Below are 24,931 nucleotides of genomic sequence, written 5' to 3'. Positions count from 1 at the left end.
AGGCAAAGGGGACACAGCAGGCTAATGCCCTCAAAACTGTGTGTCCTGACCTGGGGTGGTAGTGAGGAGTTTTATCGTAATGGTTTGCAGAGGGCGTGTTGAGCTTGTGGACATTCTTCTGATTGGTTCTTGGGGAGGTAAGTGGAATCAGCATCATCAACCTTCTGGTTCCAACCAGAACCAGAAGGGATGTGTGTGCTTGTGGGCAGCAGACAGTTAACTTCTTCCACCTGGTAGGGTTCTGGTATCTGCAGAACAGCTCAAAGATATTGTTCTGTGTGTCCCGTGAGGGGAACCAGGACCCTGCCCCAAGGCTGCACTGTTGTTTCTGATGACTGCTCCTCCCTTCTCTCCACATCCCCCCACTTCCCTAATTAGCAGCCAACCATTTGAACCTGCCCTTTGGGACTCAGGGAAGGTCATGGAGGCTGAATGAAGCCTATTTCCTACAAACAAGAAACAGGGGGACACAGACAGACTTTTGTGCCCAGGAGTCCTACAAGGTCCTGCTCAGTTTCAGAATGAGGGCAGAAGCAGAGAGACCGATGAAGAGACAAGAGATGCCAGTACTATGGACCTGGCAGGAGCCATGGAGGAGGATTCTGGAGATGCTTTGACATTGGAGCTGACTTAACGTGCTGGCTGATTGGATGTAGATGTGCGGGTAACACAGGATTCGAGCAAGAGTGACACCATATTTATCCAGCAAGTTAAAGTGTTCGGTGCACAACAAAATAACGTTTAAGGAAACCCTCTGAACAGGTCCCAGTTAACACTACTTTTCTTTTTCTCCATTACATTTTTCTGTCTTTTTTTTTCTCTGCTTTTAAGATTTCTTCTTTAGTCACCTCTGTTGATCACTGTGACCACAAACATACTTCGTAAAGGCTCCTTGTCACCCTCATTCTTCCTATTCTGTTCATCCCCAGTGTAATTCAGGGGCTCCATGGTAAGGGAAATCAGAATTAAACCAAATAAACAAACCAAGGACACCACCACTAATTTAGAGGTAAGTGTCTCTGCCCATCCGCTGTGATGCAGACCAGACGGAGAGCAGGGGTAAGGCTGTGGCTGGCTGCCTTATAACTGCTTGTTACCCACAAGCCCCCCCGACATCTCCCCACACTGCCAGTGGCCAGTGCAGATGGGAGGGTGTCGGTCATGGGCACACTGTTCTTGAGGTGTGTCCGTGTGGGAGAAAAAAAGAAAGAACTTTTGCTTTACGCCTGAAGCAATTCTCAATTTCTTTGATGTTGAAATAAACTATATACTTGATTTTTAGCATGTTCTGTAAAGAACAAATTCTGTGGTGAGTACTTGTGATTAAAACTAAAGTAGCACATTGTGTTTCTTGGGGAATTTTAGGGGAATATTGGATTATTGGAAATAATGGATTCGATCACTGCATCTACTGGTCTGATAGCTGGTGAATCTGTATAACATATAAGGATCCTCTCCTTGCTTCCTTTTGCACAAAAATAGAATCATTCTATCCTGTCTTTGCTGTAACTCTTTTTCTTAGTTGATTAACAGATGAAAACCATCCCATATTAGCACATATAAAAGGATTGGTAATAAGAGTAATTATAATAAAGGGAGTGTTAGACAAACCTTGTGTTTCCAAATTATATTTTCTAGATTATTTTTATGGTGCATTGATGCCTTGACATTTTTCCCACGAAGTCGTTTTGTGTGTCTTGTGCCAGAATTCCAGGAACCATTATCGTTTACAAAGGGCAGTGAAGCCAGACAACACATGTGCCCTGGGCCCGTAGTGAAAGGTACAAGTCTTGTCTTTTGTTTTTTAGTTATTCTCAGGGTGGCCCCTGAGCTGGTTAAGGGTACAGTTTTTAAATAAAACCTTAACATTTGTTCAGCATCAGGAGAATGGCACCAGTACCGTAACAGGTGAGAAGCCCTCTAGTTGAATAACTTATTTAGAGTGATGAGGAGAGACAGTGAAACCAGACTCTTCACGGGCAACCTGTGAGCTGTTTTTAACAAGGCTCTGTGGCTGCTCGAAGTGTCTTTGCTGTGTGACCTTTCTATGCAGCATTATAAATCTTGGATTGTTTTAAAGCATTACTCGCTTCACCCCTAAAGCACTAAAAGGAAATTTGCACCCAGCGGTGCCATTATCCTGTACTAATGTTGAGGGCAAGCCATCTGATGGTACTAAACCAAGAAAAGTCACATTAGGTTATCTGGAGTTGGTGAGAGATGCATTTAGTTTACCATTCCTGCAGCAAGAGTCATCTAAAAATCCTAACGACGGTATCTCATCATTCAGAACCTCTAAAATGCCTCCACTGGAAAATGCAAAAAGTTTGTCTCAAAGTTTTGAAATACTTTAGCAGAAATGTTAAAATGAACATTTATGAAAGATAGGAATATTTTTTTCTTCTGTGGCTGTGCAAATGAAGTGGTTTTTCCATCGCTGCCATATCAAATTACCACAAACTTAGGGGGCTGGAACAACACAAACTTACTATCTCAGAGTGGTTTACATCAGAAGTTCAGGGAGCTTGTGGTCTCTCTGCTTGAAGTCTCACAAGTCCAAAATCAAGGTGTCTGCCAGCGGGCTCTTCTCAGGAAGCTCTGGGGAGGACCTACTTCCTGGCTCTTTTAGGTCGGTGGCCACATTCAGGTCCTTGCAGCTGTAGACTGAGAGCCTCATTCCCTTGCTGACTGGAGGCTGGGAGGTGTTCTTAGCTTCCAGAGGCCACCACCTGCCCTGGATGGTGGTCCCCTTCCTTCATCCTGCAGAGTCAGCAATGTCAGGCCCTCTATCCTAACCTTTCCCCATCTCTCCTAGCCCCTCAGTCAGCCTGGACTGACCCTCTGCCTCTCCCTCTTTTGCATTTAAGAGCTCACGTGATTACACTGAGCCCAGGAGGATAACTCAGGATCATTGCCCTGTCTTAAGGTCAGCTGATTAGTAACCTTAATTCCGTCTGCAAAGCCCCTTCACAGCAGTGCCTAGGTTAGTGTTTGAGTGTTTGATTGAACCACTAGGGGGCAGCCATCTTGAAGAGACTTTTTTTTTTTTAAGTGGATTTTTGTTTTTTGGGTTTTGTTTTTTAATTTTATTGGGGTATAGTTGATTTACAATGCTGTGTTAGTTTCAGGTGTACAGCAAAGTGATTCAGTTCTACATATACATGTATTCATTCTTTTTCACATTCATTTCTCATATAGGCTATCACAGAATATTGAGTAGAGTTCCCTTGCTCTACAGTAGGTCCTTGTTGGTTATCCATCTTACATATAGTAGTTGTCTACGTTCATCCCAAACTCCTGATTTATCCCTCCCCACCACGTTTCCCCTTTGCTAACCATAAGTTTCTTTTCGATATCTGTAAGTCTGTTTGTTTTGTAAATAAGTTCATTTGTGTCATTTTTTAAAATGAGATGCCACATATGCGTTTTGTCACGTGATATTGAAGAGACATCTTTAGAATTTGCCCTTCCCACAACCAAGAAGAAAAAGTCCAGTCACAGCAATAATGGAGGCAGACAATTAAACTTGATTTTAAAATGTGAGTTTCTTTGAATTGTTCTGATACTGATTTTTCCAACATTATTCCTAAATTGCGATTAAGACCAGTGCGTAAACTCTAAAGACCACATTGGCACGCCTGTTTAAGAAGCTGGCTCCTGCTTTCTTTTAATGAGTCTCTCAGAAGTTTCTTCCAGAAATTAAAGATGTTTCAGTATTTAAGATTAAATGTATACTGTTCTCCCTTTCAGAAAAAAATTAAAAGACAAGTGATCTTAGTTTTACTGAGTTTTCTGTATGTTTTTCTCGCACAAATTATATATGTATTCTTAGAGTTTCTCCTGCTTCCTGTCACCCACCACTCCTACACTAGATATTTCCATTCCAAACCAAGAAGAAAAGAGAGTGGTCCAGAGACACCTTCTGCAGCTTTAATTCATTTTTGGCCAAAGATTGGCTTTCTTTGTTCGTTTCACTTAGCTAGAACTATACAATAATCTCTGGCCAAATTAACTGGAGTCTAGATTTTTCATCATTTATCATGTTCTTTGGCCCAAATAAAAGGCTGCTGCATGAGTCATCAAAACGTCTAAATTCATGAAATAGCAATTAGGAGAGATGGGTACATTTTAAGAGATTAAAGGAAAAGTTTTTTAAAATTTTTAATCACTTCCTTCTCATTTGGACATGAGGCTTAAGCTGTTTTGATCCAGGGACTATTTTTATTAGCATTTTGGCCACAAATATAAGGAGTCGTTTTTCAAAAAAGAAATGTAAGAAAACAAACCAACAAAAATGTTTGAAGCAGAGAGGGATGTTGTTACCAGCAGGCATCTGGCCTGGAGCAAGGGAGTAACAGGGGCTTTGCCTTCTGTTTCCGGTGTCTCCCTCTTCTAACCCCTTAACCCTCCCATGCTGGGCAAGGACAATGAGCCCTCAGCTTAGAGAAATGCTGATGGCAGCAGTCGGACAGTAAACACCCAGAACAAAGCCATATTTGGGAGGGGCTGGGGAAGTGCACGGAGCATAGTGGGGTAGAAGCAGAAGGAAGAGGGAAGACACAAGAGTAGATGCACTTCTTTGCCTCTGATGATACTTTGAGTTTTTTTATTGTTGTTACTGGGACTCAATATGTTGTCCATGAATGATCAAAGCAATTATGAAAACAAGAAATGCACCTCAAGGAAAATGTATCATCTAGATGAGTGAGCTTTAAAAAATCACATGGATTTCCAGCTTTAATAAGTGTTTGAAGTATGATTTGTTAAAATTTCCTGTAAGTAAATAAATTGAAAGACTACCTGACTGCATATGGAGAATTAGGTGATGGATTGGAATGAAAATTAGAAAGGTGGCTTTCATAATAGCGATTAATAATCCAGAACATAATGCCAAATCTTGAAAGTGTTCAAACCCACAATCTGACATTTAAAAGGCAAGTAGCCAATTACCTATAATCCCTTATCAGTCAGCTTTGTTCTCCTACTTCTTAGAAGATGGAGGACTCAAAATACACGGAATTGGATGGCCTCAGCATTACTCATTATTTATTTAGCCACGATGCTCATTTTCCTGGAAGCTGTCTGCTTGGTGAAGTGAATACTGCATTTCTATTTCACAGTTTCCTAGCATATTTATTTATTATATGTGTTTTAAAACTCAGGTTTTGTGATTTGTGTTAACTCGATCTGGTTGATCACTGGTTTAGCAGAAAAAGAAGAAAACACTGTTTTTAATTCATGTTTGAACTTCATTTGCGTTTTGACCCATGACATTTTCTTTTTGCTGTTGTTGCATTTGTAATCAGGCTAGGGCTGGGCTGGCAAATGGTTTTGTGCTATGGAAATGCTCATTGCAGTGGTGATGGTGGTACGTAGACTTGACGGGCTGCCGAGGTGCCAGGACAGAGGTGGGATCTGGGGGCTTCCAATGTGAGTTGCATCCTGATTCTGAGTCTGTGCTCCAGAAAGAAGAGCCCACCACAAATGTACCTGAGTGAAATATTTCAGAAGTTAGTGGAAAACAGGGCAGGTGGGCATCGATTGGGCCACATGGCACCGCTCCAAGCTCACGATGTGGTCCAGTAACTACAGGCTAGAAAACAATTGTGGGTGTTCACAGAGCACAAAAAAAAACCACGGGCACAATTAGGTTCACAGGTAACGGTTTTAGCCACACAGCATTCACCCTTTTTTCCCTACAATTTCCTTGTAATTTAGCCCAACAGGAAACTTTGAGCAGACATTTCATAGAGCACTTAACTCTGTGGCGTCCATCAATTTTAATTGGAATCGTGGAGCTGAAACCCTAGGTAGTACTTGACAGCGATAGGGTGTCTGTTAACGCGGGTGTTTCTGGTTCTGCTCTGTGCATCTCCGGAACAGCGTGTGGGATGCGTGGCTGACTTCAGAAGGCACGCATCTAGGTGGTCCTCAAAAGGGATAGCATTGAACAGTCAACGTCAGAGGGGCTCCTCCGTCTCTCTCGGCTGGTTTACATTCATGAATGGAGGTGGCAGTGTCAACAGGGGGCCTTCGCTCTGAGGACAGCACGGCAGCGGGGTTTACTGCTGGCCCGGTACGTAGTTGTTCTTTAGGCCACTGAAGCATTCTGTCTCTGCAGCTCAGCAAAGCAATTACTGAGCTATCACTGTCCTGATTTATAAAGAAATTGCCTTCCTTGGGAGAAGACAGTAAGGTGCATAGCAGGAATCTAAGCAGCAAGACTGTGCCAAGGAAGGAAGGAAGGAAGGAAGGAAGGGAGGGAGGGAGGGAGGAAGGAGGGAGGGAGGGAGGAAGGAAGGAAGGAAGGAAGGAAGGAAGGAAGGAAGGAAGGAAGGGAAAAGAAAAAAAAGAAAAGAAAAGAAATAGAAAAAGGGAAATTGATTTCTTTGGAAATTGTTCTGACTTGACTATAATGAAGTACCAGCTTTAAAAACACATATGCAGAGAGAGAAATCAAGAGCTTTTCAAGTAAATTCAACCTCCCATTATTTGTACCCAGTAAAATTTGTGGCGGTGGGGCTATTCCTAATGCTGTTCCTACCATTTGGTACTTAGGGTTAGCATTTCAGATGATGTTCTGGGAATTCACTTAAAGCAAGGAGGCTGCACTACAGACTTCACTCAGTCAGAGCTGGGAAGCTGCCTCATTTCTCTCCCTTACAATCCACGCACTCGTTTCCCACACAGTGTAGAGTACCAGCTGCTGCACTTTCTGTTCCCTCAAAGCTGTGAAGACTGAGGTTTTCAGGCAACTCTTCGGCCAGAAAGATGACTGGCAGAAGTGAAGGATTTCAGCTAAGCAGGAGAGCAAGCTGATACCCACTGACCTGGTGGCGCTCTTGTGGTTAATCAGATCAGAGATGGGGAAAAATAAAGCAGCATACTTTATGGTACATCATCATATCACATCAATATTTCCTGTGCAGAGGGCCTTAGTATGCTCTGAGTTACATAGAATATCTCCTGGCCTTGCACAGTCGAGGGCAGCACCTCATCCCATTAGGAAGAAGTTTTATTGTCATATATATGGGGTATTTGGGTCTTGATCAAATCAATACAATTATTTGATCATCTGGAAATATCTTCTTAAAACTTGCATGAGCCCATTGCAGATAAGCAGTTTTCCAGGGAAAGGATGGAGTGTGAAACATTTAAGGATGGTGTTGAGAAGAACTCCAGTTACCCTTGAGTAAAAGCTAAATGCTGTGTATTTGTTTCCTATTGCTGCTGTAACAAATTACTATGAACTTAGTGACTTAGAGCAACACAAATTTATTATCCTACAGTTTCTGTGGATTGGAAATCTGACTCCAGTCTCACCAACTTAAAATCAAGGTATGGGCAGGGTTGTGTTCCTTTCTAATGGCTCTTGGGAGAATCTGCTTCCAAGCTCCTTCAGGTTGTGGCCAGAACCCAGTTCCTTGTGGCTGTAGGACTGATGTCTCTGTTTTCTTTCCAGCTGTCAGCTGGAAGCCAGCCGCCTCTCTCTCATCTTTGCATGTGGCCCCCATACGTCAGAACCAGCAATGGGAAGTTGAAACTTCATGCTGGGATCTCTCTGACTTCCCTTCTGCTGCATCTCTCTGATTCCAGCCAGAGAATGTTCTCTGCTTTTAAGGCTCATGTGATTAAATTGGGCCCACAGGGATCATCTAGGACAGTCTCCCTATTTTAAAGTCCATAATCTTAATTCCATCTGCAAAGTCCCTTTTTCCATGTAAGGTAATCCATTCAGTTTCCAGGGATTAGGACGTAGACATCTTGGGGGGCCATTATTTGTCCACCACAGTCCAACTTCTGGTCCCCAAAGATCCACAACCACCCCGCGTATTTTCATCTCATCCCAAGGTCTCATCCCAATTACAGCGTCAACTCAAAGTCCTAAATCTCTTCAGCTCAAAAGTCCATAACCAGAATCATCTAAATCCAACGTAGATGAGTAACCCATGAAGTACAGCTGCTGGGGAACAATTTCTCTTCACCTGTGAACCTATGATTCTAAAGAAACAGGTTATCTGCCCCCAACATACAGTGCTGGGACAGGCACAGGATAATAGTTATAGACATTCCAGTTCCAGAAAGGGAGACATGGAAAATAAAATGGAGTGCTGGTCCAAAGCAACTTGGAAACCCAGCCCAGCAAATCCCAGTTGCAAGGTTTCAAAGCCAGGGACTTATCCTCTGTCATCCTTGGCTCTGCTCTCTGGGTAGGATGTCAGAAAAAGGCAACACTGGAAATGCTTCTGGAATGACTTGAATTCACCAGGCAGGTGGGGGGAGCCCAAATGTCATAAATGTTCACCTGCGTGTTCCTGCTGAGCTACACCAGGCAGGAGGAGAAGGTCTGGTGATGCACTGCCTGGCACTCAGAGCAACCCACCTGGGCTGCCAGCAGCTAGATGTCAAGGAGGACTTAGCACAGGTTATGTGGTTTGGTAAGAGCCCACCATGGTTTTAGTAGACACAAGGGGCTGGCTTAGGATGCCAGGCTTAGTAAAAATGTATCAGCTATGTGCCAGAATTGATATTTGCCACGGAATGCCACCTCTCCCTGCCAGGTCCTATCCTCCGTTCATGCCGAGAGTGGCCCAGAGACCCCCACCTCTGCATGGCTGTGCTTGGTTGATATTTACACAGGCTGTTCACCTAAAAGTACCCCTAAGCCCATGTGTACCCTTCAAATTTGAAGGTACTTTCCACTAAATTTGCACGAAATGCTTTCTTACTAAGAACGCATGTAGTGTACTCTGTGTTCTTCTTAAGTCCCAACCCATGACTTGATGCTACAAATGTTAAAGAAAACACTTGATGTCCAAGTTTACAGAATTATAACTTAAGCAAAGATTTTAATTACACCTTAAATAAAGGTGAGTTGTAAAACTTCCATCCATGTCATCCTGTGTTCGCTTTCTAGGAACATCTAGATTTCACTGGAAGTGCCTGGACATCACTTCCAAGGGGGATTGGTTCCCAAATTCTTCATACTGCTGGTTTCATGCTGATGATATCAGATTCAGGCACATCAAATGTATGTCTGCTTACTTTCCTGGACGGTGAGCTCCTAAGGTCAAGGGCCAGGCGTTTTCCTCTTTATCCCGAGACTTGGCACTGGGTGTGGAGCACAGTAGGTGCCAATCAGGGTGGGTCGTTTTGTTGGTTTGAACTGATTTATCTCTGCTACCCTTTCTTCCTAAAATGGTTCCACAAGGTCCATCTGGCACAACTCACAACTCCTCCAAATTTCAGCTTAACATTACTTACTACACTAAAGAGTTTAAAATAACTTGGATGTCTATTAATAGGATAATAATTTTAAAAAATAAGCAATGATCCGCTTTTGAAGGACAAAAGCACGGTGCCTGAGGAATCACTGTGGCAAAAAACAAAAACACTCCTACGTGTTTTATTTGTATGAATAGAAAACAATCTTGAACGATAAACACAAACGGTCACAGTGATGTCCTTGGACAGAGGAGAAGGAAAGTGTGGATGTTTACTTTTACTGATACATTTCCCCCATTGTTTTAATGCGTTTACATTAGTTTGAGATTGTTTACAAATCAGTGATTAAAGTTAAGAAAATGAGGTTGTCAGCGCGGCTGTGAAACCTTCCGTTTCTCCCCACCCTCCCTGAGTGCTTGCGGTACAGCACATCCCCCATGGTGCCCCAGTGGTCCACATGGGGTCTCGCTCACCCCTGGGTGGGAGGCTCTGAGCGAGAAGCAGCTGAAGCAGTAGACATTTATCTCTAGGACTCCGCCCAGGCCCTGAGCACCTGGCTGTGTGTCCCTGTGATGCAGTGAGGTCAAACCATCCCTGTAGGCTCGTTCCGGATGAGACCGAGAGAAGGCATTTATGTGCCTTCACCCCTAGGTAGCCCCATACCAGCTACACAAGAGCATCCATCTTCATTGAGGTTACTGAGTGATAAGAAGGAAACAAGCTGCTCCCTTTCTACAGAGAAGCTACAAATCAAAAGGATGAGCCCTAGTGGCTTCTGTGGCACAGCTCCTCTGAGTGAAGAGAGAGGGGAAGGACAGACGTGGCAGGGCTCGCGCGACACCCAGGACCCCGTAACTGTCGCACCTGGAGTGAGAGGATCTGGCTGGGTGGCTCTTGCTGTGTTGACCCAGCTGGCCGGACGGAGGACCCCTTCCTCCCAGGCCCTGCACACTCAGCTTTCCCAGAGAGGAAAAGATTGGGGGTTTCTGGTCGGTGATTTTGGAACCCAGAGACAAGTTCTCCCAAGGCGTTTTGTAGGAGAGAATGAGGCATGGCTTCTATTTCCCCAAGGAGACAAGTACACTTGATTCCTGGAACCCAGATTTGGGAGCAGTGTCCTGCTCACAACCACGGCACTGCTGATTTTGATCGGAGGTTCTTAGTAACACCCCCTCCCTCCGCATTTGTGACAACCAAAACGTCCTTTGGTGCCCAGACATCAGTAAATGTTTCCCGGTGGCAAAATCACCCTGGCAGAGTACTTCTGGTCTAGAAGGAGACAGACCTGAAAACAATCGTGCATCATTTCATTCAGCAGTCACTCACTGATTTCCTAATCCGTGCTATGCACTGGGGACCAAGGAACAGACAACCAGAAAGAGGATGCATCCCGTCCCTCCTCCACATCATGGAGGGACCAGCTTGAACATCAGGTCTGCTCTGTGCTGTCATCTGTGGTGGATTCTGCCTCTCCCACTGCCTGTCCTGATGGGTCGGCATCAAGGCCCTACTCAGTGTGTGGCTTCATATTTCAACTTTGCCTCCAGACTACCTGTGTTTCTTGAAACGATCTCTGCTCCGCTCTCTAAAGCCCTCTGGCAGCCCTGTCCCACTCTTGACACCTGTATATAGTCTCAGGAACCCAGCCCAGATCCTGCAGAGACCCAGCATCTGGGCTCTGCTGATTATAAATTGGGAAATGAGACAAAGTTGCCCAATGAGCAGCAGTGCGGAGTTGTGTACGGCTGTAGGGAAGGATGGTTCGGAGTTTTAGCAGGGCTGGAAGCCAGGACTCCAGGGGCTGGGGGTGGGCCAGGTATGAGATGACCCCCTATGGAGGCCAGATTATAAAGGCCCAAGGATCAGGTGGGGTGGAGAGGAGAGGAGGTAACAGAGAGCACAGCAAGACAAACTAATCTCAAACCAGAAAACTCTTCCTACAAGCCCGAGGGTGAGGTGCGTGTGACACTGGGAAAGCCTGGTTGGCTTCAGGTGGCGAAACTGTGCACTTCTCTCCGCACACGGTGTGGATGATCAATATTATTAACAAGCATGAGAAACTTCAAACTGAACAAGTTTCCTCCCCCAAATTATACACTTTGCAATTGCTTTATCTTTCTTTGCAAATTGAGACAGCCCTGAATAATCCAGGATGGGGGTTGTAGTGGCAGAGCACAAACCACAAGGTAAGAAGGCTGCACTGATGGTGTAACAGATATCTGATACTTACCCAATAAGCGTGGAGCATAGAGGTCAATCAGTCATGGACTACATGTGAATTCCAATCCCATGGAAGAGCTGAATGCGCATGTAATAGCCAACTGGCAGTGAGCACCTTGGACGTTGCGGGCACTCAGCTGCATGCTGGGTATACAAATACCCTCCTGAAGGCCCCCCAAGGCAGCAATAAGGTCACAGCCTAAATAGTTCCAATTCAAAATCAATGGTGATCAATAATGGAGATTCAAAGAGCAAAGGGAGTATGGAGAAGGGAGAGATTAATTTCAAGTAGTTTGATTACTCAAAATCTCATCGCTTGGTTTTCTATGTGATTTGATCCCCCGTATCCTGACCGTCTGAAGTGGCATCATGCAAACCAAAGTCTTTCGTGTAAATTCCACTTTGGATCCTATGAGCACTGTATATTGAATTTTTTTTTTTTAAATGAGCGTAGTGAGTGACGAAGTCTCTGAGAAATGAGATGTGAAACAGCACTGAAGATAGGGAAAATAGAGCAGTTTAGCTAGTTACCTTTGAATAAGAGAGACTGTAAGAGATTTTATATCTTTTAATTGTAAGATATAAAAATAAATTGTGTTTATTGTTCATCTATTAGATAAAAAGATTATAGAATCTACTTTAAGCAGAAATTTCCAAATGACATAGCAACTGGTAGTTCAATCAAGATTACAGAGATTATTTCTAAGGAGTAGATATTATAGCATCATTGTGCTTTTTACGAAATAATTACAAGTCTTTGTTTCAGTGTTACGTTTATGCATAGAATTTTGCTGCACCAGTTTCTAGCCAGACATGGAAATCACCTCCCTCGAGACGAGCAGAAGATGATTTAAGTACAACAGGAGGGAGGAACTTTGTAGGTTGGACATTGGCTCTTTATCAGATACCTACCTGGGACCATAATTACAACTAACTGTTCAGTGACCAACACAGAAGGCTATTGGGATTTTTATTTTTAAACAGTGAAATGCACAAGTATAGTAAATTTTGTGTTGGGACAGGGGGAAGGAAGGTAAGGAAACCTCCTCTCCTCCAGAGTGAAAAACCAAAAGTAATCTTGTGATATGTTTCACTTGTTCGGGAATAGTTGGAAAAAAGTGGAAACCCAACCCCAAAGGCTTGAAGGACACTGTTACTGATTGAAAAAGAGACGTGTTCACACCTCAGTTCACTTAAAAATATATGTGGAGCCTCATCCTACCTGCAGACACTGTGGTAACTGCACTCTCCCCTCTGTATCATTGCGAGGGCTGGTGTTTATGTGTGCGTCCTAATTACTTCCTCTTCCCTGCTGGGACCTTAACTTATAATATTAGTCTTTCTCATTTCTCAGTATCTTACACACTTTAATATGTAATATCTTGCATATTTTAATATAGTAGGCAGTTAATAAATTTGTTTAATTGTGGAGGAGACTAGACTAGAACAAACCAGAATAAGAAAATGCTCAAATTAATATTGAAAACATGTAATGTTGACAAAGTTGTTAATTCCTGGTCTTTCCCATCGGTTGCCCCTGCCCATTCATTGACTACCAGTGAAGCTAGGGCTGACCATGAGGATGTTTATTTGTGAATCAGGAGGCAGCCTTCCCCCATCGTGAAGCCACTCAAAGGAAAGACTGAGCATTCGTGGATAAGGGGAAAGGCTAGAGGATATTCGAGACTAAGGTGCACATGAGCTACCCCTACAGTTCTTTCAAGTCCAAATTCCATTCTTCTGTCTTTGGAAACGTGACCTCATCAAAGCACGAAAAGGCAGGATTTAAGACTGACAATCATACGTTGCACCCAGTGTTCTTCAGACCAAAGAGGTCTGATTGGAATTTTTTTTTTTTTTTTTGAATGCTAGCATGATTGGAATTTTTGACAAACCTAGTACGCTAACAGTGTCAGAGCTCGACCTGGTGAAAATCATTTCAAGGAGGAATGGTCTAAAAATGCTCTTTTACAAAGACCATCCTTCTAATAATAATACCAGTGTGCCTCTCACCACTTTTTCTTTTGCAGAAAGATTTCTTTCCTCCCTCCCAGAGATGCTGTCAGAATGAGGGTTGGCCACCCCAAGGCAGAATCTATAACACTTTCCATAAAAATGCTGCCAGTATTTGCTCAGTTATGTTATCTAAGGAACTGAGGAGTTTTGTTTATATTTTAAGATCAGCAAATGCCAAAAATACTAATGTGGATTGAATAACCTTTCCCAGTGTTACATTAAAACACTGATAGATCGTCTTTAAACATGTCTGCAGGACTTTTTAGATATTAAAGAAAACATTTATGTTCAGTAGCATTTTAGCATTGAGCCTATTTTATTTTGATTTAATTCCTAAAAGGCATAGTCCATATTGTACACCAAGCCTGGAGCCTTTGCTTTCCCGTCCTTCACAGACCTGGGTTTTTTTAGCTTCTCCACTTACTACCTGTGTAGCCTTGGACAACCTCTCTGAGCCTCAGTTTTCTTATCTGTAAAACAGAATGAAGTATAACAGGGAAAGATGTTGGAAAAATGAAATGAGAACACTTGTGTCAATTACAGCATGGGTTTGAAGATTCATTCTGTTCAGCTACTCCTGTGTGCTCTAAGGCCACAGGTTCTTGGAATCTGCCCCATGGCTGGCCCCAGCAGTCACTGAAGAACACTACCCTCCCCAACCAAACCCTCCCCCTAGAAGTAAAGTTAGAGCTACTTTAGTTTAGGTCTTCAGTGTGATCATCACCAAGTATGCAAATTACCGGACTCCACCAGTGATCTCAAGGTGAGGCCCAGCTATCTCCATGAACACGCCCTCCAGGTGATTCTGATAATAGCCATAGCTTGAGAACCATTGCCCTACCTAGATCATTCTCTCTTTCCGTCACCCTTCCCCACAGTTTCTAAATTTTTTCAGCCCCTTTGTACCTTCCATTAACTCATCTCCTCCAACATCCCTCTAATAGCCTGTGCTGTCTCTCATTCAGTTACTGCAAAAGTTCTCTGCTGGAACTGAATCCTTAATCACGGTTGGAGAGGAAGACCAGAACACCCTCTCAGGCGGTGGAATAACTAAAAGCACCCAAAAGATTCACCCTTGACTAGATTGTCTCATGTCTTTTGTACCTTCTGGAAGCTCTCTCTGTCTCCCAGCTGTGCATTTCATTACAAGGGGCCCCTTCTGTTGGCTTTAGCTCAGCCTGTGCCATTGTAAGAAGGAGTTTGGGCAACTCCTACCCGTAAAAGTTGCCATAGGCATCCCGATGACTAAATTTTCACAGAAATCTCTGTGTTCTTAGAATAAATTTCTAGAAGTTTACCTCTGGCAGGGCCAAGGTAGGTATCTTTTTGAGGCAGGTGAAATTAGATCTCTAAAATACTTCAGTAAGTTGAAAGCTTTGTGTTTGAAAAGTATTTCAAACTTCTCAAAGAAGAAGAATCCTTTGAATCAAAGAGCTTCTGATTCCCTGGTCGACTATAAATGAAGCAGACCTTGAAGACTTGGCCAAAGTCTCCCTTCTTAGCGGTCATAAGACTCTCACGGATCACGTGTTTGGAATTCTGCATTCTCCATTTAGAGAGTTTCCTTGCAGATATCTGTGACTCACCTAATTCTAGGATGCTTTTGTGGAGGCCATCCCCCCTGATTAAATTATATTCTTGGTAAACCTGAAAAGGCAAGGAAAGTGTTTTGATTAAAACTATGAGAGGAGGTGACCACCGTGAAGGGCGCTGACACATCCTTTTGCTTTGCAGGAATGTTAGTTCAGCCGGAGAGGAGGCCCGCAGGAGGATGCGGGAATGTGATGGGCTCACGGATGCGCTGCTCTACGTGATTCAGTCTGCGCTGGGGAGCAGCGAGATCGATAGCAAGGTTTGTTGAATTTGCATAGGTGAAGCATCTTAGAGAAGAAGGATGCCCAGGGGACCAAACCGTGGCTAACAAGGATGGAGAGTTAATGCGATGTTTAATACTTTCACTCTGAGATCTATATCGACTTTTAATCCTAGCCTAGAACTAGACACTTAATTCTTGATTAGTAGTGAATAAAAATTTAGATTAAGTTATTGTAACTACAGGTGCTCCAGATGAGTGTATAAACTCTCACATACCAGGTTGCCCACGATCTTCTAGCTTTATTTTCTAAAATCCATTGGCAAAAGAAAAAGAAATATTAAAACTACCTGAGAGTCGAATAATCCTATATTCTTACAAGATAGCTTTTGAACAACTTAATTTTGTCCAATGCCATGTAAGGAATGCCTGATGAAGTCTAAATAAATGCTGTCAAAATGCTACATAAACGAGCCTGTCAAGACATTGATCATCGGTGTCCATTCAGTGCTTTAGTTTGCAAACCAAAATAGAATTGGGCGGGCTTCACCAGTGTTTGAGCTATTTTGTTTTGTCTTCACTTGTCTTTTGATTAGTTTTGGTTCGTTTTCCATAAGAAATTTGTAATTTCATAATATCCTGGTATCAACACAGACTTTACTGATGCTTTCAAGTAATACATGTGATGAATGTGATACCTTAATAAGACCTTCTCCAGAGCCACTGTGTTGACATTTGGGTCCAGTTCTTTGCTGTGGGCTGCCCTGTGCACTGTAGGATATTGAGTAGCATCCCTGGTCTCCACCCACTAGATGCCAGTACCGTCCTTCCCGCAGCCCAGTTGTGACAAACAAAAATGTCTCCAGATATTGCCAGATATACCGCGGGGAGCCAAAAATTGGCCCTGGTTCTGAACCAAAGCCTCAATCCCATGGTTTTTAATACCAGCTCTTCATCGGAATTGCCTTTGGAACATTTAATAAATGCATGTGCCTAGACCCCATCACAGCCCCCTGAGTGAATCTGAGTGTCCAACTCTCGTCTCCGATTTCTATTCCTCTGAAAGTTCATCAGGTGATTCGATGTGCATCTTGCATTGAGAAACGCCTTAGTAGATACAGCTTTAAAATGGACACTAGTCGGGAATACAATATAATGTAACTTAGTTGTCAGGTCAGATAAAGAACAAGTAAGAGTGATTTTATCCATTTAGTTACTCATTGGCATGGGGATGATTTGGCATGGCACTTCTCAACCTTGACTACACATTAGAGTGACTGAAAAATTTAGAAAATTACTAAAAAAACTAGAAAACTAAATTACTAGAAAAGCTAGGAAATTACTGATGCCTGAGCCCTACTCCCTAAAGTTTAGGACCCATGATATTTTCTGGGACTCTGACCCTTTGAGTACCAGCTGACTCCAGTTATGACGCTGTCTGTCATCTTATCACTGCCACTCAGTTACATTTGCATCCATTCATTTACCGTGTACGACATCAATTTCAAAAGTGAAGTATGATAGAAAAGATTTACTCAACCTCTCTTGTAAATGCCCTTAACAGCCATTTTAGACCTTTTAATATCATTGACAGGAAAATTAAGTCCCTAAAGAAGCAACCAGTCAAGATGTCTTGAGTATTTACAGATACCTGTTAACACAACAGAGGAATTTTGAAAAGAGCTACTGAAGGTAATTCATAATTCACAGAAGCTGCAATGCTAAGGATCTTAATATTCAAAGTGGTAAAGACTAAGGCAGGGGATGCTAAGCCTTATGGGTACCAAGCAAGCTTTAATACTGTCTGGGCCTTGCAGTTGAGAATAAAATAGGAGTCAACAGCCTCTTGTCTTGGCCCAGTGCCCACCACTGGGTGGGTAAGGCAGCCTTCAGGAGCATGGTCCAAAATCAGAGTGCTCTGAGGCACGCACATGTTTCTTCTCACGTGTCAGAGGACCAGACTCCTCAAACTCTCGGGAGACCTTGGAGATTCTCCTTGTTAACGTCCACATTTCCCCCAAAGAGGAAACTGAAAAACTGAGGACCATTTAGGGCTGGAGTCAGAAAACTCAGATATTCCTTGAAATAATGCCATTTGCAGCAACATGGATGGACCTAGAGATGATCATACTAAGTGAAGTTAGTCAGACAAAGACAAATATCTGATACCGCTTATATGCAGACTCTAAAAAATATGACACAAATGAACTTATTTACAAAACAGAAACAGACTCACAGACTTAGAAAACAAACTTATGGTTACCAAAGGGGAAAGGTGGGAGGGAGAGGGGATAAATTGGGAGTTTGGGATTGATGTACACACAACTATATTTAAAATAAATAATCAACAAGGACCTACTGTACAGCACAAGGAACGCTGCTCAATATTCTGTAATAACCTAAATGGGAAAAGAGTTGGAGAAAGAATAGATACATGTATATGTATAACTGAATCGCTTTGCTGTACACCTGAAACTGAGACAACATTGGTAATCGACTATGCGCCAGTAGAAAATAAAAATTAAAAGAAGAAAAAACAGAAGACTCAGATATTCCTGATTGAGCCGCAAGAACACTAAGCTTGGCCCCAGGAATGTGCTGGAAAATGTGCCATCTCTTCCTCCTGATGACCAAGGACAGGACCCGGGTGACCTCAGCTCTGGGACAAGCAGGATCCTTATAGCTGTTGAAAGGATCAAATGTGATAAACTACTCAGCAGTGCTTTGCTGGCCAGAATGTGCCGTTGAGTTTTAACGTATTATTATTGTCCCATCACTTTCCACTCAGCCCTCTGCTTGGCCACTTCTGAGCTTTCTCAGTGACAAGTTAGAGGAGGGAAAAATGTGTGCACGCTGTCTTTGAGGCCAGCGAAGTTAATGAGTGAAAGAGCCTGGATTCCACGCACGCTCTCAGCTCAGCTCCTGTAACTGGAACAGTTTGTTGAAAGGGTAACATATGGTGGAGCGTTCTATAGACACCTTCCAAATTAGCCCTTTCTAATAGAAAATAAGGAGTCAAAATGACCCTGGTGACCAAGAGGAACTACTGAAAGCTCTGTTGACAGCAATGGATATGGAAGCCAAAACCACCAGCTGCCACCCACTTTCTGCTGGTGTCCCCAAGGAGGGCGGTGGCTGTCTTCTTTTTTTTTCTTTTTTTCCCGCCCCTGCAGAGAAAAGCTCTTGACTTGGTAACCCTCCCAAACCAAGCTTAAGGAGAGATAAGTTTAACCCCTGGGGCCACCCCCATCCTTCCCTCTCTACCACTTCCTCCGTCTCCCTTCCCCCCTCCCCATCCCCATTCTCTCTCTCCTTTCTCTCCCCACCATCCAGCTTCTCTCAAAATCATCCCTCAGCCACAGGTAGATTATAAAACATTTCTCAAAACGGCGGATTTATTCCCCAGTAGTCATTTGTTAAACAGAGGCATGGATGTGCCCCCAGGGAAGATGAACAGCAGGATGAGAAAGAAGTTTATTCTCCCAAGTCTTTGATGTAAGAAAAATCAGTTTGAGCTGATTTAAAAATCGTTCTGACTTATGCCATAACATTTTCTTTTCAGAGAGAGACTCTTCTCCCTTTCATGCATTGTCCTTTGTTTACCTGCTTTCATGCCGGTTCCTTTTTCGATGCTGAGAGGAGGCTTGAAATAGAAAATCAAGTTGACTCAAAGCCTGTGGGATTAGCAGCCCATGAAACCTCGAGAAGCTAACAAGAAAGGTCTGGAATGGCAAAGGTCCAGAAATATACCCTGAAAACTGGTTTTCCTGCCCCCAGTAGTCATGTCAAACATATACAGTGCCTTTTGCCAGATTCCAGTCAAAGGTGGGAACAGTGCAGGATCTGGACCCTGGCAGCCCTCACCGCCCTTCCGGTCCCAACCTAGGACTAGAAAAAGTGGTGCAATCTGGTATAAGTTACTGAAAGCTTCAGACCTCATCTGTAAAATGGAACGATCTTCCCTGCCTTGAATGGTGGCTGTCACACAGTTGATGCCTGAAAAATGATAGCCAAGTTGGCATGCTTTTAAAAAGACAACTTACCTCTTCTTTTTCAGATTTTGTACGCCTGAAACTGACATGACATTGTAAATCAACTATACTTCAATTAAAAAATTTAAACTTAAAAAATAAAATAAAACTTATCTCAGTTCAATTATTTTTCCATCATTATTTTGTCCTTTGTAAAAATTTGGTATTTTTTTCCTCTTCCCTCGGTTCCTCAAATCCAGGACAAAGGTCAAAAGGTTGATGCACTGGTCTGAATGTTTGGTTCCCCCAAAATTCGTATGTTGAGACCTAATCTCCAATTTGGCAGTGGGGACTTTGGGAGGAAATAGAAGCACAGAGAGATTTCACACTTTGGCCAAGGTCACACAGCTCATTAAATGGCAGAGCCAGGACTCCATCATGGACCCATTAGATCTAGGTCACAAGCTCTGGACCTCCCAGCAGTACCATCTCCACCATTGTTAATGACATAAATCCTTGTATAGCATTTGCTGTGTGCCAGGAACTCTTCTCAGTACCTACATACCGGGTTAGTTTCCTGTTGCTACTATAACAAATAGCCACAAACATGGCAGCTTAAAAACACAAACTTATTTTCTTACCATCTTAGAGATCAGGAGTCCAAAATGGGTCTTGTTGGGCTAAAATCAACATGTCGACAGGGCTGCATTCCTTCTGGAGGCTCGAGGGACATCTGTTTCCTTGTCTTTACAGCTTCTTGAGGCCGCCCACATTCCTTGTCTCATGGCCCCTTCCTGCATCTCTAAAGCCAGCAATAGCAGGTCACGTCCTTCTCACGCGGTTTCACTGTAACTCTTCTGCCTCCCTCTTTTGCTTATAGGACCCTCAGGATTCCATGGCCCCCCCCCCAGATAATCCAGGGTCATGTCCCCAACTGATTAGCAACCTTAATTCCCTCCACCATATAACCTAACGTATTCACAGGTTTCAGAGACTAAGATGTCGACATCTTTGGGGCAGAGAGCTTTATTCTGCCTATCACATGTAAATACTCTAATTCCCCTATTCCACACAGCAGCCTAAAACGTGGCCACTATTATGGCCGTCTTACAGAGGAGGATATGGTCACGGAGATATTGGGTGCACTGTCCGAGTCACACAGCCAGTGGTCAGAAACCTAGGGTTCTACAGGTATCCAGCTCTATGTGTGTCCTTAACCACTGTTTAACACCCCTGCCAGGAAAATAGGAGCACCAGCCATCTCGAAGAAAATCAGCATGGAAACATTGATGCCCCCAGGTGACCACAGAACCTGGCTTGCCTGGGACGACCCTGGTTTGCACCTCTTGCCCTGTTTCACTCCCAGAAAGTGCCCTGGTAGATGGTAAATGTTAGTGTCGCCCTCCCAGAGCTGACAGAAATCCAGTTATCTGTGCTCTTGGTGGTTCTGAGCCCTAGTCCTCACGCGGCCGTTGTCCGTAAGTGGACGCCATCTGGGACCTCTCGTGGTTGTGGGTTCTTCCTTGCTCACAAGTGAATTTCAATCAATGACAGCTGCTTATAAAAGGACCTCTTGTTGATAAGTAGTATCTTTGGGGTGAGAAAAGGTCTTAAGACTTTTCCAAGCTTCTCTAAATTCTTTCCACTGTGGCTGTCAAGGGAGTCTTTAGGGGCAGCGGCTACATGCATCCAAAGAAAAATGTGTGTGTAAAGACGGATTGCTTTTCTGGGTGGAGGAGTGCTGGTTAGTTTTTATTCACTCCTCCTCCTTTTTTTTTTTTTTTTTTGGATTCTCCAGACCGTTGAAAACTGTGTGTGCATTTTAAGGAACCTTTCGTACCGGCTGGCAGCAGAAACGTCTCAGGGACAGCACCTGGGCACAGATGAGCTGGACGGGTTGCTCTGCGGTGAGGCCAATGGCAAAGATGCAGAGAGCTCCGGGTGCTGGGGCAAGAAGAAGAAGAAAAAGAAATCTCAAGATCAGGTGATGTGGGGACTCGCAGCTGCATGCAATCAGCCCCTGCCCTAATCACAACATGCATGTTTCGTCTGTGTCTGCAGGTGCAGGGCTCTGCGTTCTAACGTTAGTCACATCACTAACGCGTCTGCACAGGCTTTCCGTGGGGATTTCACAGCTGAGACAGTGGAGCATTACATGACTCCCCTCAGGTTCTGCAGCCACGCCAAGATAGGAAATTTCAAAAAGGGAAAGAGCCGCTTGAGTCCAGGGCAGGCTCTAAGGTTCCAGCTCACACAGTCGAGTCAGATGCAGGCGCTGATTCTTCTGTGGCGATGCACACATTTACTGCGGTCCATGCGGGGGCCAGGCGGGTGCCTTGCAGGTGGTACAGTTGCACAGGATAGGTGTGGTCTAAGAAGGGAAGCTGAGGAGAGAGGCGCAGAAATCCAACATGTATTGTATAGGGCATTTGGGAACTTTTGGATATGCAATCTCGCACTTACTGTTGGAAAACGGAGTAATTCACAGCCCTCCCAACAGAATGACATTAGAAGCTTGGCCTTGGGGGACAATTCCGATTACTCCCGATAGCTGTCCGGCTGGAGAGGCCTCTTCAAAATGGAACAGCCTTTCCTCCAGCAGCTGTCGGTTGCCCTGCAGTGAAGTGAAGGCCCACAGGCTGGGATTCTCAGCCTTGGCAAAAACACAACAGCCTCCAGCCCTGCCCCTCGGGAGCCTCTGGGAGGTAGAACCCCTCACCCACCAGGCCCCCAGGTAAGGGAGTAATGAGAAAAAGTGCCCGTCCTGCGGCTGCCAGAAACCCCTGCTACTGAGATCTTCCCGTCTCCTCCGGACACTGTGGTCATGTTCCCAGCCTTCCCCTGACACTGTGGTTATACCTCCAGCCTTGCCCTGGATGCTATGGTCGTATCTCCAGCTGCTGAGGGTCCTATAAACCCAAGATCTGACTGTCCTCAGGAGTGGATGACTGAGAAAGTGGGACAGAATCCCCAAAATGCTCTCTTGCCAGGGTTTTAATTCAAAATAAATTTGCAAAAGTATCTGTTTAGATCACGGCACACTATTTTCTAAACTATTTTTGGAATAGTTTAACTCCGAGCGAGGGTTAAAGGAACTATTTTATTCACGGTAAGGATTAATGGGACTGTGTCCTTAAACATAATTCCTACGTTTAACCTGAATGTGTCAGTGTTAGCATTTTTGTACATTACAGTTCTCAAGCTGTTTGTAGCCTCTGAGGCTCGAGGTCTTTCTACAGCTTCTGGATCTGTGTGTTCCAGCTTAAACACGCCTATAATTTAGGAGATACAGGCTCGTTGCCTCTTTGACGGTGACCTTCCACTCTGAGAAAGAAATCCCCAGCCCTGCTTTTTCTCCTGTCCTGGATCATTACTCTGTGTCTTCCATCTCCCCCTGAATTGGAGGAGCCTTTTGGGAGGATTGAGCCGTGGTTCTTAATTCTGCCTCTTAGAACCCTCCTACCAGGGGGGATGCAGTGGTTAGCCAGCACCTGCCATGTGCCAAGTATTATACTAAGTGATGTCACACACTTCAGTTATCCTACCTGGTACTTAAGGGCGCCAAAATATTATGGGTTCTGAATATTTTTCAATATCAAATAAGTTAAAGATGGCCTAACAAAGGCACATGGGTTCTTCTCATGGTTTCCTTTTGTGGTATTGTATCCCGTGGGGCCCAGTGCCTACACTGCTTTACCCTGGAAAGCAAGCTCAGTAAAGTTGAAAGGAAGAAAAGCCTATGGGCAAGAATATAGTGCTTTACAGTCTGCCCTGTGATCAAAATCACCTGAATCTCACCTACAACCTAACGATTCAGAACCTCTGGGATGGGCCCAGGCAACTTTGGAAATCAGATTTGTGGAAGTCCATTAATATGACATTAACCTTGGCAGGCAGAATGAAAGAAAAAAAGAGAGAAAGAGAGAGGGAGGGAGGGAGGGAGGGAGGAAGAAAGAAAAGAAAGAAAAAAATTTTAAACTGAGGTTAAATTCACTCTGATTTCATGGTTTTCTCTTTAGTCTATGGCTAAGATTTTGAAGCACACCCTTCTGATGGCTTCTGTGCCTGGCCCTGGTGTCTCCTTTAGTAAGATTCTGCCCCGACACTGAACCCTTTCCCCAACTCTGCCAAGGTGTGCTCACGTGGCTTGAGGTCTTTCAAATGACAGGTGAGATTAGGAGTTGATTGGGTCCAGAGAAGCCAGGGGTCAGAAGAGAACATTCATGGACATCACCCCAAGATAGAGCCCTTCTTCCAAGGTGTTAGCTGCTTCCATGAAACCTCATGGTGAGCGATATTCCACCTCAGAACGCTGTACTTCAAACCATAATTTATGATGTCAGTGAGCTCTTTTCTAAGTTCAGTCAGCTAAAATGATGAGTAGAATCTTATGATTTTTGCCTGAAATCTAAATGAAAATGTGTACAGTCTGTTCCATTTTTCTTCTTACAATATTCTTTTAAGGGAGAAAAAAAGAATTTCTTTAAGAAAGTTTTGCTGAAACCACCGTAAGTTAAAATACAATGGAACTTTGTTGTTTATAAAGAAGCGTCAAAGTTATTTCAACCAAATGATAGTTTTTAAAAATGTTTTCAAACTGTTCTCCTACATAATACAAAAATATTTTGAAGTGCCAGGAAATTCAGTATCAAGCTTAATGAGGATGTAAACAGATGGAGTTCTAGGTTTGCAGCTATAAAAATGGTCAGATGTAATACATCCCCTGGAATCTCTACTGCTCATAAAGTCAGTCTTTTTAAAGAATAGGTAGTGATTATAGAAAGTGTATAATACAAAGTGAAATGAAGAAAGAGGTATATAGATATAGATACAATGCAGATAAAACCTGGCCAGTTTAGTAAAATATGTCATATGCAAATACAAAATATATGCATGTACAAAAAATGTTTGTTTAGAAAAAGTGCAGTACATCAAAGATGATGGAATATAGTGACTGATTCTTCTTATATGTATTTGTAACTTTTCTACAATGGGCATTACAATTGTAATCTGTTCAAATATTATTTTAAAATAATATTCAAAAAGGAACTAACTGACCAAGTCAGTGTTTGTTTATGCAAATGTATATGTTTTTTTCTCTTAAATTTGTGTTGCCTCAGAGAAAGGAATAAGATAAAATGAAAAGTTATCTAATCCACGGCAGATCCTTCCCAGGACAGAGGAGCCAGGGATTTTACCAGGAAGCAAAAGTGATGAAAATCATAATATTGGTTTAGTGATTGACTCTGTCACTTGCTGAATTCCAGAAATTTATGTTGACTTTCACCTTGGGCATTGGTATTCTGTACCTTTGGAAAATACTATACTTTGCAGGTCAGATTTAGTTATAATAAAAATCTTGGAAACTTTTTTCTTTTAGATCCTTGATAGGGATAATTCAAGAAAATATATGATAAGAACCATCAGATGTAAGCCCCTGTGTGTGGCTGTATTGGACACTTCTATGCATCGTATTCTGGTCCAAAAGGACGTTGCAAATTCATTAATTTCTGACTTTGTGCTCAGTGCCTATCGCTGAATTATAAGAAATGACTGGTTTCTCTAGTAGCTCTTTTCAATTAGACCCTCCGCCAAAGCAGTCTACATGTCATGTGCCAAGAGGCATATCTCACCCGACATGGTCCTCACCGCCGCTGGCAGGGCTTTGTGCCAGCGGTCTGGCAGA

The 24,931-nt window shown here is 43.4% G+C and overlaps 1 protein-coding gene across 3 annotated transcripts in view; it reads left to right on the top strand.

The window, feature by feature from the left end:
- Positions 1 to 24,931, top strand: part of CTNND2 (catenin delta 2) — a 975,434-nt gene that overhangs the window by 805,843 nt on the left and 144,660 nt on the right. For all 3 annotated transcript variants that reach the window (XM_061189131.1, XM_061189130.1, XM_061189132.1), the window contains 2 exons: positions 15,196 to 15,313; positions 21,044 to 21,229. In XM_061189131.1, coding sequence (XP_061045114.1) covers positions 15,196 to 15,313; positions 21,044 to 21,229 — 304 coding nt within the window. The remainder of the gene's footprint in view (positions 1 to 15,195; positions 15,314 to 21,043; positions 21,230 to 24,931) is intronic.

The sequence above is a fragment of the Eubalaena glacialis genome, chromosome 4 (genome assembly GCF_028564815.1).
Source record: "Eubalaena glacialis isolate mEubGla1 chromosome 4, mEubGla1.1.hap2.+ XY, whole genome shotgun sequence".
NCBI classification, from domain to species: domain Eukaryota; kingdom Metazoa; phylum Chordata; class Mammalia; order Artiodactyla; family Balaenidae; genus Eubalaena; species Eubalaena glacialis.
This window is presented reverse-complemented; position numbering and strand designations above follow the sequence as displayed.